This window comes from Pteropus vampyrus, unplaced genomic scaffold (assembly GCF_000151845.1).
Source record: "Pteropus vampyrus isolate Shadow unplaced genomic scaffold, Pvam_2.0 Scaffold82, whole genome shotgun sequence".
Lineage (NCBI taxonomy): Eukaryota > Metazoa > Chordata > Mammalia > Chiroptera > Pteropodidae > Pteropus > Pteropus vampyrus.
In genome coordinates this window covers 8,952,957-8,966,530 of record NW_011888863.1, presented here as the reverse complement: position 1 = coordinate 8,966,530, position 13,574 = coordinate 8,952,957, and the positions used below count along the sequence as shown (strand labels likewise).

At 33.7% G+C, this 13,574-nt stretch overlaps 1 protein-coding gene across 1 annotated transcript in view; it reads right to left on the bottom strand.

Annotated features, from left to right (window-relative positions):
• LRRK2 (leucine rich repeat kinase 2) overlaps window positions 1–13,574 on the bottom strand; it is a 115,307-nt gene that overhangs the window by 12,995 nt on the left and 88,738 nt on the right. Inside the window, exons 41-43 of the mRNA XM_011363166.2 lie at window positions 9,789–9,949; window positions 2,303–2,473; window positions 995–1,095 (exon numbers count right to left, since the gene is read on the bottom strand). Coding sequence (XP_011361468.1) covers window positions 995–1,095; window positions 2,303–2,473; window positions 9,789–9,949 — 433 coding nt within the window. The remainder of the gene's footprint in view (window positions 1–994; window positions 1,096–2,302; window positions 2,474–9,788; window positions 9,950–13,574) is intronic.

Here is a 13,574-nt window from a genome sequence, read left to right as displayed (position 1 = left end):
AAATTTAAAAAATAAATAAATAGAAAAACAAATATATAACAGACAAAGAATTAGTATAGAAAAGAATCTCTTTTTCTTATTTAATTTGTATGCAAATACCCCAATAGAAAAATGGGCAAAAACAAAAACAAACAAACAAACAAAAACAGGCATTTCCCAGAAGAGGAAACATATATATATAACCAATGAACATATAAAGAGATGCTCATTGTTGTTAGTAATTAGGAAAATGTAAATCAATATACAAGACTGAACGTATTTAGAAAAAATTAAGAAGTCAGAACCAAAATTTAAGGAAAAGACATACAGAAATAGCTACCGATATAATATACAGGTGATGTAAATGTTAACTTATCACAACTTCTTCAGAAAACAATCTGGACATTCACATGTCCTATAATTCTGCAGTTCAAATCCTAGGTGTTTACCAGAAAGCAATTTTCATTCAACCTGCACTTTTTACAATAGCAAAACACTGGGAACAATACTAATATCCATGGATATGATCATAAGTAAATATATTGTCGTGCCTTCAAACAGTGGAATGGAACAGCGGTGAAAATAATTAACATCTATGTTCAATAACCTGAATGAAACTCACACTTTATTTTTCAGAAAACTGAAAAATTTCAGAATATTATGTGATTATGATTCTATTTTAAATAAACGATGAATACAGGAAAACTAAACTGAATGGTAAAATCATAAAGAAAAGCAAGGATTATCACAAAAGCTGGGAAAGTGGCTACATCTATAGGGAGAGTAATGCAATTAGGAAGAGGCGTGTGGGGGCTTCTGGAGTGCTGGCAATGTTCTTTTTGTGGTGGAGGATACGGGAGTTTTGATATACACACACACACACACACACACATATATATAAAGACACACACTCAAACATATATATAAAGAGGAGGTATTATGTGTATGTGTGTGTGTATATGTATATATTCGATGTTCTATACAAAATATTGATAAATTTTGATTATAATAATACCTGGGCAGAAGTAGGTCTTTCTTGAGGATTTTCTTTCAAACATCTTTTAATTAAGTTCTCAACCGGAGGCCATGGGGTACAAGCGTATTCTTTAACTGGATCTAAAACATTCAAAAACATATGATACGACATAAGGCAAATCAGAACAATTATTTTATTTCCTCTCAATGTGTGTGAAAGGTCCAGACATTGCAAAGGAAAACACTGATCTCCATAATCCTATATTTATTATTAATTAAGCCAATTTTATTAGCGTTATTTCCCCTAGAGACATCAAAAAGGATTTTTTGATTTTTTTATGGTATAAAAAAGATACTCATAAAAATTGAATAAAATAATATATTTTCATTTCATACTTGCATTTCAAAAGACAACACTTTTGTTCATATAATAATTAGACTTCTATGGAAGTATTTTTTATTTTAATATTCACAGTAGGCAAACTTTTCATCCTCATATCCCCACAGCTGGTTTGTGCATGTTTGTTTTTTGTAAGAGGTATGCCATTCTTCTGGTTGGTGTAGAATAGAGACCCAGAAATGTTCTCTTGAAAGCTAACTGGTAAAATAAGGGAGATGACCCAGATTATGTCTAAAGTTTATCCAAATGATAATAAATTTCTCTTTGCTGGGACTTTTTAAAGTTCCCCTGAGGAAGAAGGTTAAAGCTATATCCCTGTACCTGGCACACAGTGTATGTTCAAAACTATTTCTTAAATGAAAAGGAAAGCAGAAAATATGAGAAGCAGCTAAATACATTTAAAAAAGTACTTTGCTGTGGGAACTGAAGTAATAGTCAAGGAATAAATGACAAAAGTCCTAGAATTTCTTAAAAGCATGAAACAATCATTCAAAATGATATTTGATCTCATTAAATACTCGTTTACTAATTCTTATTAATATTTACTACTAAAAATTATTATTATAAATAATTCAAGCTTCCATTTCTGCATATAAATTATTTCACACCAAGAAAATAAAAACACTCCAGGCAAATGAGCACATAGTAACTCTTAATGAGAACAAAAGTTACCAAATCTGGAGTTTTAACAGCAATTTCATTTTCTGGGTATTCTCCTAAATATATAACAAATACACCAATACTAATTTGAGATATATTTTTTTAAAGCCTAAAACTGCTACCTTACCATTAGATTGTTTTTACTAATGTGTCACAGGATTTAAGAATATTCAAATACTAAACAAGGAATTATCAGCTATAAAATGAATTAAGTATACTACTACAATTAAATAATTTGAAAAAGAAGCTGATGATATTTTTAAAAAATCTATTATAGACAAAACTTACCAGGTAATTTTCCTTGTATTGCTAATTCATCAAACTCATTTGGAAACTTCAAACCCTCTGCTATTCTACCTCCAGTTGTCAAAATGTCATAGAGTAGTAAACCAAATGAATAAACATCAGCTTGTTGGTTATAAATAACATTTCCTCTAGCAACTTCAGGTGCACGAAACCCTGTAAGTAAGCAAATATATTAATAAATATGCATATGTTTAGGCATATATGCTAATGAAGAATCAGGGAGATAAGCTCTAAACAAGGCCATGTCATCTCTATAAAGAGACAAACTTGATCAAACAATTAACAGCCCTATCCAAAACATTTCACCCCAAGGTCGATCTTGAAGAATAAGACAAACATTCAACAATAAGATATTAAGTAATGTTTCATAATTAAAGAAATGAAACATAACAGGGGAAAAAACTCCTATATCATTTTTCTTATTCCTAGTAATAACTATTCCTAGGGCAGTGTTTCAAACAGAGGCAAGGTTAGGAAGGAGATTGCTAGACTTCACTCCAAGTCACTTTCATGTGGCTAAAATTCCAATGCCCTCATTATTTCAAGAACTTGTGACTGTGTTCCTTCTATGCAATGGAAAAATAAAAATGAAACCATGACTTAAACAAATAAAAGCCCTCTTTGTCAGGTGTTAGTTCATGTCTGAAGTTCTTTTAAAGGGAAATAAAACCTTCATTCCACAATAGAGATAAATTGCTTTTAAATTCTTCAAAAAAAAAAGTAATTTCAACATTATTCATATCAGTAAAAATATCAAGAATCTAAAGAATTCCAACCATAAAAGGAAACTGGTCAAATAATGTATACATATAGTAACTTAAAAATCATTTTAAGATGACATATCATGTAAATAAAAGGAAAATGTAAGATATAATTCTGAATAGACAGAAAGTTTGCCAAATATGTAACAAAACTCAACTGAATTTTCTTAGCTGTGATAAGAGTATGGTGATTATGTAAACAAATATCCTTATCCTAAGGAAATACATGCCAATGTGTTCAGGGATGACATAGTATGTCGTCTGTTATTTAATTTCAAAGATATTTACATACAAAAGAGAGAGAGAGAACAGTGTGACAAAAGTTAATCGATGAATCCGCATGAAGGGCATATGGGTGTATATTGCACTATTCTTCAACTTTTCTGTAGGCTTAAACATTTTCAAAATAAAAAGTTGATGAGAATGTACACAAAGAAATACTTTTAGATGTAATAATGATTATGTCTAAGTGTTGAAATTAAGATAGCTTTTATTTCCTTCTAATACTTCCAAATGTTCTACAACGACATATATGATTGTTATAGTAGTTTAAACATACAGCCAGGAAAACATAACAAAGTATGAACTCATGGCCTTCAAGGAGTAAGCAACTGAATTCAAAAACACTTCTATTTGATGGACAGCTTACCAGCAAAAGATGAAACTTAGCAGTCCTTCACCAGGCTGGAAGGCCATGAAAAGTCAAAGGACAGAGGTGTCAAAATTGAGTATGATAGCCCTTACTGTACTCATTGTTAATATCTTCCACATTTGTTCACTTTTTGTCTCTTTCTACACATACACACACACACATTCCCTGTTACAATTTTCCCACATTTGTGTCTCTCTTTGTCTCTCTCTATACATATATATACTTACACATATCATATGTAAAGCACATATGTGCTATATCATATGCCATGTAACCTTACATAGATTATATATTTGACATGTTAAGCTGCAGATACAATATTTCAGCCCTAAAGATAACATGCATTTCCTTAGAATAAGAACATTTGCCTACATAGCCATAATATAATTCTCAAACCCTAAGCTAAATAATTGTGTGAGTAATTAAGATAGTGCTAAAATAATTCCTAATACATGTATCCTCATTACTGAGGACTTCCCTGAAACAGCAACTGCAAGTTCTTATAAAATTTTTGCCTTATATTTAACTAAACTTGTCACCATAGTAATAACAGGAAGAATAAACTTGTAAACTATTCAATGTATTCACCACTGAATTTAATTTGAGATGAAAATGAACACTTTCAATATTACCTACCATTGGGAAAGACTAGATATAGAAACAATTTCTGCATCTTCAAAGCAACAAATATTGCTACATGATCAATGATCTAATACTGTGAATGATCTATGGCACTCGTGCACCATACTACCATACATTATAGCTACTCTGTTGAGTACTGATGGCCCTCAGACACTAGAAATGTTAAGTGCTAACTGAAATCCTAAATGTACATTGTTGTATTAAGCTGTTCAAATTTATTTACTTCTAGCTAAGACAGAATAACAGGAACTAGATTTGCCATCCTGCATAAAACAATGAAATAATCAGAAAAAATATATGATGAAACACTGGACACATGGAGCACTGGACAATGATCCCTGAGAGAGAGAGTAAACAAACACGAAGAGTCGTGTCAGTGCCTGTATAGTTCTCACCACACAACATGTAGAAGGGGAACTCAAACAGAGCCTCCCATCCCCACAACTTGAGAAGACAAAGCAGAGTCCAAGAAAGCAAAGGTAGCTAGGAACACGCCTGGCGTTATGCTAAATACTTTATATGAATTTCTCATTTAATTTTCACAACAATATCCTAGGATAGATACTATTATTAGGTATTATTGCATAAGAAAGGAGAGAAGTTAGGTAATGTCTCCAGCCTCAGCTACTAGGTGGTAGAACAAGGGTTCAGACCCAGATAGTCTGACTCTACAGTTCATGTTTCATATATGCTATACACCCTGCCAACCAGTCAACTAAGTCATATCTATCTCCGTATCTCCAGAACCCACTGCAGTGACTAGAGTGTGCACCACTGAGGAAAACTAATTAAAATAACTGACATTGCTTTTTTTATTTGAATATTTCTAAACTCTATTCATATTTACTTACTCTCAGGAGCTTCTAATATGTGGCCAAATTGAGAGTCCTTGCTCCATACCTACTAAAAAAAACTATAAAGGATTCAGCCCTAGTGGATACTTTTTTTTAAAGCTCTGCATGTTATCTAATATATAGCCAAAACTGAAGAACACTTAACTAAATAATCTTTCATTCTCCATCTATATAGCTCTTAGTCCATACCAAATTTCCTCCAATTATCTCAATAAGACAAGTCGTTTTATGCCTTAATATCTTTCCTTGGAATGTCTCCTCCCATTCTTTTTTTCTTTTCTCAAGCCTCCAGTTTATTTTTTAGGATACAATTCCAGAATCACCTCCTCTATGAAGGAAATCCTGATGACCCGTAGCTCAGTTAATCACTTGGTCCTCCGTGCTATCACTGTACCTTGAACTAGATTGCCTATTGAAATTGACACAATGCTTTATGATTATTTGCTTATAGCCTTATTTCTCCTGGCAGAATATGTGCTTCTGGAGGGTAAAACTATCCACATACATTCCCCAAATTCACCACTAGAGTAACTGTTAACATGCTTGGAGCAACTGGATTATACCAAGCCCTGTTTATGCTGTTTATGTAGACTATTTCATTTTACCATTTCAACAACCCTATGAGATAGGCATTATTTTTCTCATCACAATTTACTGAAATGAAAACAGTCCCCAAAAATAAATCCTGATGAACACCATGCAGCTATGAAATAGTAGCACCAGTTTGGTATTTAGTAAATGCTCAACAAATTATTGCCAAATGCACTGAATAAATGAATAAAAAATAAGGATAATTTACTCTTAGAGAATTATCATAACAATTGGGAAAATATAATTTAAATGTAATTCATTGTCTAAAAACTATTTTTAGAAATTATTTTGCAGATAATCCTGCATTTTAACAAATACAATGAGTATATAAAGAAAGTAACCATAGATGAATTAGGTCTGCTTATATATCACACAGTACACAGAAACTTATATTTTCTTTTCTTTTTACTTTCAGAGAAATATGAGTAGAGTATGTTTCATAACCTCTATCAGATGGTAGTATATAACCAGAGACCAACATTTTTATTTACCCAAAGACTATGGTATTTCCATGGGTGTTGGCAGAGTTGAAGACATCAATTGACATCCATCTTAGTCAACAGTGTAACTGTCACAGAACACATAATTAACTGTCACTCCCAACAGGATATAACATATCCAATTGTCTGAGTAAAAGTTAAAGCTCTCTACATTTTTTTAAAAGTTGAAAGTATCCATCCCATATTTACCTTTTAAAATGTAGACTGACACTGTGCTGTAGTCCTTGCCAATAACTAAACTGTTTCTATGTTTGCATTCCAGCTATGATAGTATCTGGCCAGGGGCTCTGCTCTCAGGCTGCTTGGGTTTGCATCTTGTACGACTCTACTGACATTTTTAATGGTCCTAAGTTTAGTTCCTTATCTGTAGACCAGGAATAGTAATAGGGCCTATGTCACAGGGTCATAAGGATTAAATGAGATAATCAACCCATGCAAAGGACTAAGCACACTGTTCATGTCACGGAAGGGTTTATTCTTATTACCATCTTCTCTGAGACAACAGTAATGAACCCACACTCACATGCACACAGAGTGAATGCACCACAGTATGGGTTAGTATAAAAATTTAACAAATACATAGTATTTTGTTTCTCTAGACATTTTCAAGTTAAAAGTTGTAATACTAACAGGAAGATCCATTAGAAGTAAAAGACAAAGAGATGATTAAAATCATATGAAAGGGAATGATTTTATTTTCAAACATAATTGTTTCGGGGGAAGAAAAGTTTTATGATGGTGGTAGCAGCGGTGACAGTTACTGTTATTTAAAATTTGAGGCTGAGTTTAGGGCTGAGGTGATTAGAAGTGGTCTAACAATAATAAATATGGTAATGATAAAGAGAAGTTCCAAGGTACTTACAATATACTAGGCAGCCTGGGGAAGAGAGGGCAGAACAAAAAAGATCAAGCTATGGGTTTTTCTGTCATGATCTTTCTCCATATTTATGTTACCACACATTGATACAGCAGATTAAAAGGGATCAGGAACAAGAATCTGGCTTGGTATGAAGAATAAGTTGGGTATTGAACTTTAGACAGGCTATGACTAAAATTAGCAAGTCAGATACCTAAAATGAATGGCCATGAGTTTGAACAGAATTGAACAAAGCTGGCTGCGAGCTGGCTCAGCCTATGGAGGGCGGTGGCAGGCTTGAGTACCAGGGAACAGTCAACAGGAAGCAGAGAGATATGTTGTCCAAGTACGTGCGTAAGACTTCAACAGCAAGGTTTCTATTCCACAAATAGAGGGACCAGTTGGCAGGTGGAGAGGAAACAAACTACGGACTCAGGCTGAGTGTCCCAGCCCAACTTCATGTCACATGAGCATAATGAGCAGATTTTCCACGAGAAGACCTCTGTACTGTGCCAACATTTCCTAGGTGAGAGTATATGAGGCCTGTGGAATTCTACTTTTTAAGATAAATTTTTCAAACCTGTAGTTGACAATATTTGCTGTTCATGGTCCCATCATTTTGCTTTGTTCATTTTGGTTTTTTGATAACTTAAGATTGAATATTTAAACCTCTTTAAAGACATGTTAGAGTTGTATGTGGTCAGGAGAGCAACTATAGGATTTAAAGCCAAAGAGCTCTGGATTCAATTCACATTTAGATTGAGTTCTTATCTTGGCCTTCTAGCTGTACTACTTTGTGCAAGTTACAAAATCTCGCTGATCCTCAAGCTTCCTCACTTTACAGATGAGAAGATAAAAGCTAACTTTCAGCCCTGGTGTAAAGAAAACATACTATGTGTCTAATGGACCTGGCACTGAGACTGGTATGTAGTAGGTGCTCAAGAGATGCTAATTATTGTTTTTATTATTGAAACCCAGAGACACTAGCAGCCAGAAAACATACTTTGAAATGTTTATGAGAAAACACATTCTACTTCCAAATGAGAGGATGTATATTTGGAGAAAAAATAAAATCTGGAGCCATCAGTTTCTCTAAGTACATAAATTGGGGTGGGCAGGGAATAGAGAACAACCTCAGATCTTTTGCCTAGTCACATATTCCCCTAGAGTATTTTCTTCCATCTTAGGCAAGTGTTTTAATTGAGCTGCAATCTTCAAGATTATGTAAAGCCATCTGTAACTTTATTTACAAGTATCTAACTATATGAGACTTTTCTAAAGATAGAGCTGTCCTCCCTCAACAGTTATCAACTCCTCTATTTTTTATTTCCACTCAAACTGAAATCTGAAAGACAAGATGTCTGCACATGTCACTTGCCCTATCGCTGTTTCTTATTAATCGGAACCTGAGATTCTGATGAAACTGAGACTAGAAAAAGGGAAACAGGAGCTGGGAAAGTGAGGAGAGACTCCATGGGGTAGATAGCGATGTGGAAAGAACGTGTCTGAATGTTAAGACCATGCAAACGCCAGAGCACGGGAAATGGAGTTCACTGTATAAAGTTAATAGTAGAAGTAATGGGGTTATTAGAACAAGCATGACAGAAAAAGGTTGGGGATAACTCTAAAAGCAGCATTAAAATCTAAGGCAAGAAGATGATGCCTGTGATTTCTGGAGACCGTAGACATAATGGTATCCAGAACAGGTATGTTTCACTTTACATAGTAACCATGACTCATCTTGTTATAAATAGAGAAGCTATATTATTTTTAACTATTGAACTATTAACAACCTATAAATAATGAAGAAAGAAAACTGAAATGCAGGGTTTAAAATAAACTCTTGTACTAACCTATAAGAAGAAAGTGTAACCAAGAGCTGCAGCCCCAAAGCCCCCATGTGAAACTCTTGGAACCAGTGTATTTAGAATTTTATATATTTCTTATTTAATAAAGTTAATAATGCTCCACAGAACATAATTACATAAATTTTCAGTAGGGTTAGGGCCAGCATCCTGTTCTCAAACACATTTATATTTCTGCCATGAAACATCACATATTAACAATGATTGTGAGAAATAAAGATCATCATAAGCACCAAGTCCATTTGGGTCAGATTTTGCCACCTAACCAGTTATTAAAAGAAAAAAAAAAAAAACAACTTTGGGTTTTCAAATTTCTTTGGGTTTTGGAGTTATGAAAAAGGGTTTGTGAACCTGAATTTGGTTTGCTTCATTTTTAGGTAAGTTTCAGAAGTACCTAGATTAAAACTGTTGCTGTTCCTTTTTACCACTTCCGGAGTATGTGATGTTTTTAAAATCCAACTTTTTAAAATCTAACGGCAAAAAAATATTCTTTCTTTTTAATTTATTTTTTCCCTGAAAAATTACATTAGTTGACTTTTTGTTGTTGTTGTTCTCCAGAATATAATGATCAAAATCACAATGTACTAGTCACAATTACTCATACGATAAGTTTCTGTGCACAATGTGCTAGGCTACAGTGTTCTCCTGATTCTCCTGAATCTTCAAAAATCTCCTGATTCTTCACAAATGAAGACACTGGCTTATCCCTCTTGACAAGGGGATTATCAAGTTAACCTTATCACCCACCTGGTGTGCCCTCTGATGTTTTTATCCCCATTCTGCAACAGTACTGGGCAATCCCATAGTCAGCAATCTTTGCAATGATGGCAGCATTGGGATACAGGGTGAAAAGCAGCACGTTGTGGGGCTTCAAGTCACGGTATATAATCATGTTCGAGTGGAGGTATCTGCCAGAAAATGCACAGACAAGCTTATTGAAATGTGATTATATTATTATAAGTTTTGTCATGATTTCCTTAAATATGTACATCTACCATACAAATTTTTAAAAATTCTGTGCTGTGTGACCTTCAACATTCAGAGGTATTGTAGAAGGAAATCAAAACATACAAGTCCAATATTACAAAGCAAGCTTATGCTTTAAAAAACAAAACAAAACAAAACAAAATCAAAGCAGGTCAATCCTGATAAGTGAGTAATTTAAACTTAAGGCGCAACCACTTCAAAGTCCCAATTTTTGGAAACTTTTCTTATTACTTAAAAGAAATTCTGAATTCCCTCAATGATCATATGAATATTTTAATTAGTTTAAAATGTAAATGTGCTAAATAAGAGTTGATAGACTTTTGTTCTAACTCTCATTTATTTAATAGTTTTGATTTTCCACATACAAGTTTATCTCAGATTTTTAAGCTCTTTTATTTCTCTTTGGCTATTTATTTTTTTCTGACTAAAATGCTTCCTAATCTTTTGGAAAATATTTTTGACTTTTTCAATAATAATGAATCAAAAGAAAAGACTTTTCTAGCTATCAATACTGTATCCTTTTAAATATGTAATTTATTTTAAATGCAATTCTATTAAAAATTAAGGTTGACAACATTTTGGACTGGGAGCTGGGATGATGAGTAAAAACACTATCTTGGGAAAGGTGACTTGGGTGATTTTAAAGTCTTTCTTTTAGAGACTGACCCATTCGACCATAAGCAGCTAGAGTTAGATACTGACAGTAAAGATTAAAAACTAGTTAACATGAAAATAAAGTTTTAATCTCAACCAGGTCTTGTCCATTTTGGAAACATGGTCAGAGAGCTACCACTGTGATCCAAATACTAAAGTAACTCTATTAACGTCTTCCTTACACATCTGCTAAATTCAGTTTAAATCCTTTGTTTGTTTGTAGCTTTTGGTTTGGTTTCATATTCTATCAGTAAATATTTACGCCATTACCAATCACTGTGACAGGGATTAGGAAGGGTAGAGTAGCAGCAACACCCTGAACTTTCCATTGCATGTTGGCCTCAAGTGCATGCATCATTTAACTACATCAATTAATGGAGCAGAAGATTCTTTCTCTCCCTGCATGGAGACATTTGACATTAGGCCTATTCATTTCAGTATACATATTTTTGGCTGAAAAATAAGATAAATGTACTAATGAAGTTGACCTTAAAGAAAGAAAAATTTACTAAGGGCTTACTGAAAGGCCATTAGCTACTCTTGCCCTGCTGAAGAGAAAGCTGGGAGATTAAGAAGTAAAACATTAGAGTCAAGTCATACATAATTGAACAGCATCCAAATCCTTCATAATGAATGTCTCCTTCAGAATATTTACAGAACACGGACTCTCAGAAAACAAAGGTGAAAAAAATAGTTGCAGTTAATTTGAAATAATGTCAGTGGGAGAAAAAAATTACTTGGGTTAGTTAAAATGTTCAATTACAGAATTTAATCTTAAAAAGTATAGTTTTAATAACAGAATAGCAAAATAGCTTTTTGAAATATTAACAAGTGCAGATCTTGCCTTACTGAAATAATTCGGCCATAATTTATGCATTATGTGACAATGAGCGTTACCAAATATTTTAAAAACTAGTGTAAACACAGTTAGTTATTTTTTAATCGTGATTATCATCAGTATATCTCAAGGGGTCACAATTTAGAAGGAGAGGCAGTGCTAAAACAGGGGTGCACACGAAACATGGTGTGTGCCAAATGCTAGGGAAGCCAGAGGGAGAAAAGCACAGAGGTAAAGATAGAAAAGCAGACTCTCCCACTAGACTATACATTTTCAGCCTTGAGAAGAGCAATACAATCTCTACTTTTCCCCCTTTAGCACCTAACACAAAGTTCTGCATGGAGTGGACTCAAGAAACATCTTTATGATACAGTTATGTTTCATTGTGGAGATGGTATGTGAAAAAATTCCAAAGGAAAATGAGTTCTCTAGGCAGATAAATTTATGGAAAGAGAGGAATAACAAATATAAAGATAGACATGGATGTCAATGAAAAGTCAAGACCTTCAGCATGGCTAGGATATAGAGTTAGGGCAGTGGAGAGGCAGGAGTCTAGAGAGGCAGGCAAGAGGCATAAATAAAAAAAAGACTTTTGTTGCTATGCCAAGAAATTTGGATGGACTTTGCAGATAACTTGGAACTACTGGAAAATCTCAAAGATAATTAGATTTTTATTTTAGAAGAAATACTCTGATAATCTCCTGGACCAAGGCAGCAGTAGTGGCATAAAAATAAATGAATCAATGAAAAAGATAATGTAAAATAGCCAAAAACCTGGTGGACAAATGGAAACTTACTTTTGGGGGAGGGGGTTGGTCTGAATGTGACTACAAGATCTTCATTAGCAAGTAGAAGATACAAGAAAAAAAAGAGATTGATGGTAGGAGGAAGTAGCAGAGAAAGTAAATTCAATTTTGAATATATTGAAACATATAAACATGGGAAATACAGTTGAATTCATAGGTACTTGAGAAGTATGATAAAGAGCTCAAAAGAGCAGACTGAATTAAAGATATAAGCTAACAGTTGAAGGCAAGACTGTGGAAGAGAGAATATTTAATGTGAAGGAATTTTTTGTATGTCACTCCAAATAGCTCAATCTTTTAAGTGGCTCCACAGAAGTGTGATTTTATTGTCTCTTTCTACCACTGTAGTTATAGCTCTATGCTAAAATATATTTGGGAAGACAAACCTTAATAGTGAGTTTTATTTAATGCAGCTATAAGACTGATAGCTACTGAAATCTACTACCCTCTTGAGCATAAAATTCAGAAAGCTGTCTTGGCATTATGCCAAGAACAAATAAGGTAAATTATAGGAAAATATGCTGAAATTGTTTTTAAAGTAAGGTCTCGGAGAACTAGGATAAGTTATTTGAGAGACGAGGTGTTTCAAACTGTGGTGAATAAAAAAAATAGCAATTCTTCATTTTATAAATGAGCACTTGGGGTATTATGTGGAAGAATTAGGAAAAAACTGGGATGTGTAGTTAGTTAAATTAAAGAAAGTGACCTAGACAGCTCTGAAATACATGAGATGAATCTGCACTTTGTCTAGATTAATTTAACACAAGGTTCCCCCTGGTGTTCAAAAGTAGATATATCAACTCAAACCCAAATCTCTGCATTCCTGTTTCATTTAATAATCTGCATGTTTTTACAGAGGTTTCTAGACTCTTTCATGAAGGGAAGTTTTATGCATTTATTATATTCTCTATACATTATTAAGAGTTGTATCTTCCAGGTTTAGTTTTGCTTGTTTGTGAGCAGTGTTTTTTTGTTTTTTGTTTTTTGTTTTTCTTTACTGTCCATTCCCTTTACATTTCTGGATACTGTCCAAAAAGAATAGACACAGAATTTCAGAAGAGAAGGAAATATGCATCCACTGTGTGACTACTATGGCCAGGCACTGTTTTCTTCCATTCTACTTTCTCCCTCTCTCCTTGATGCCAACATATCTTTACTGAGGATCCACTGTCCTAGGTGCTGGGGATGCAACAATGAGTGAAATAAAATGTCCCTACTATTGTGACACTTAGATTCTACTGGCAAACA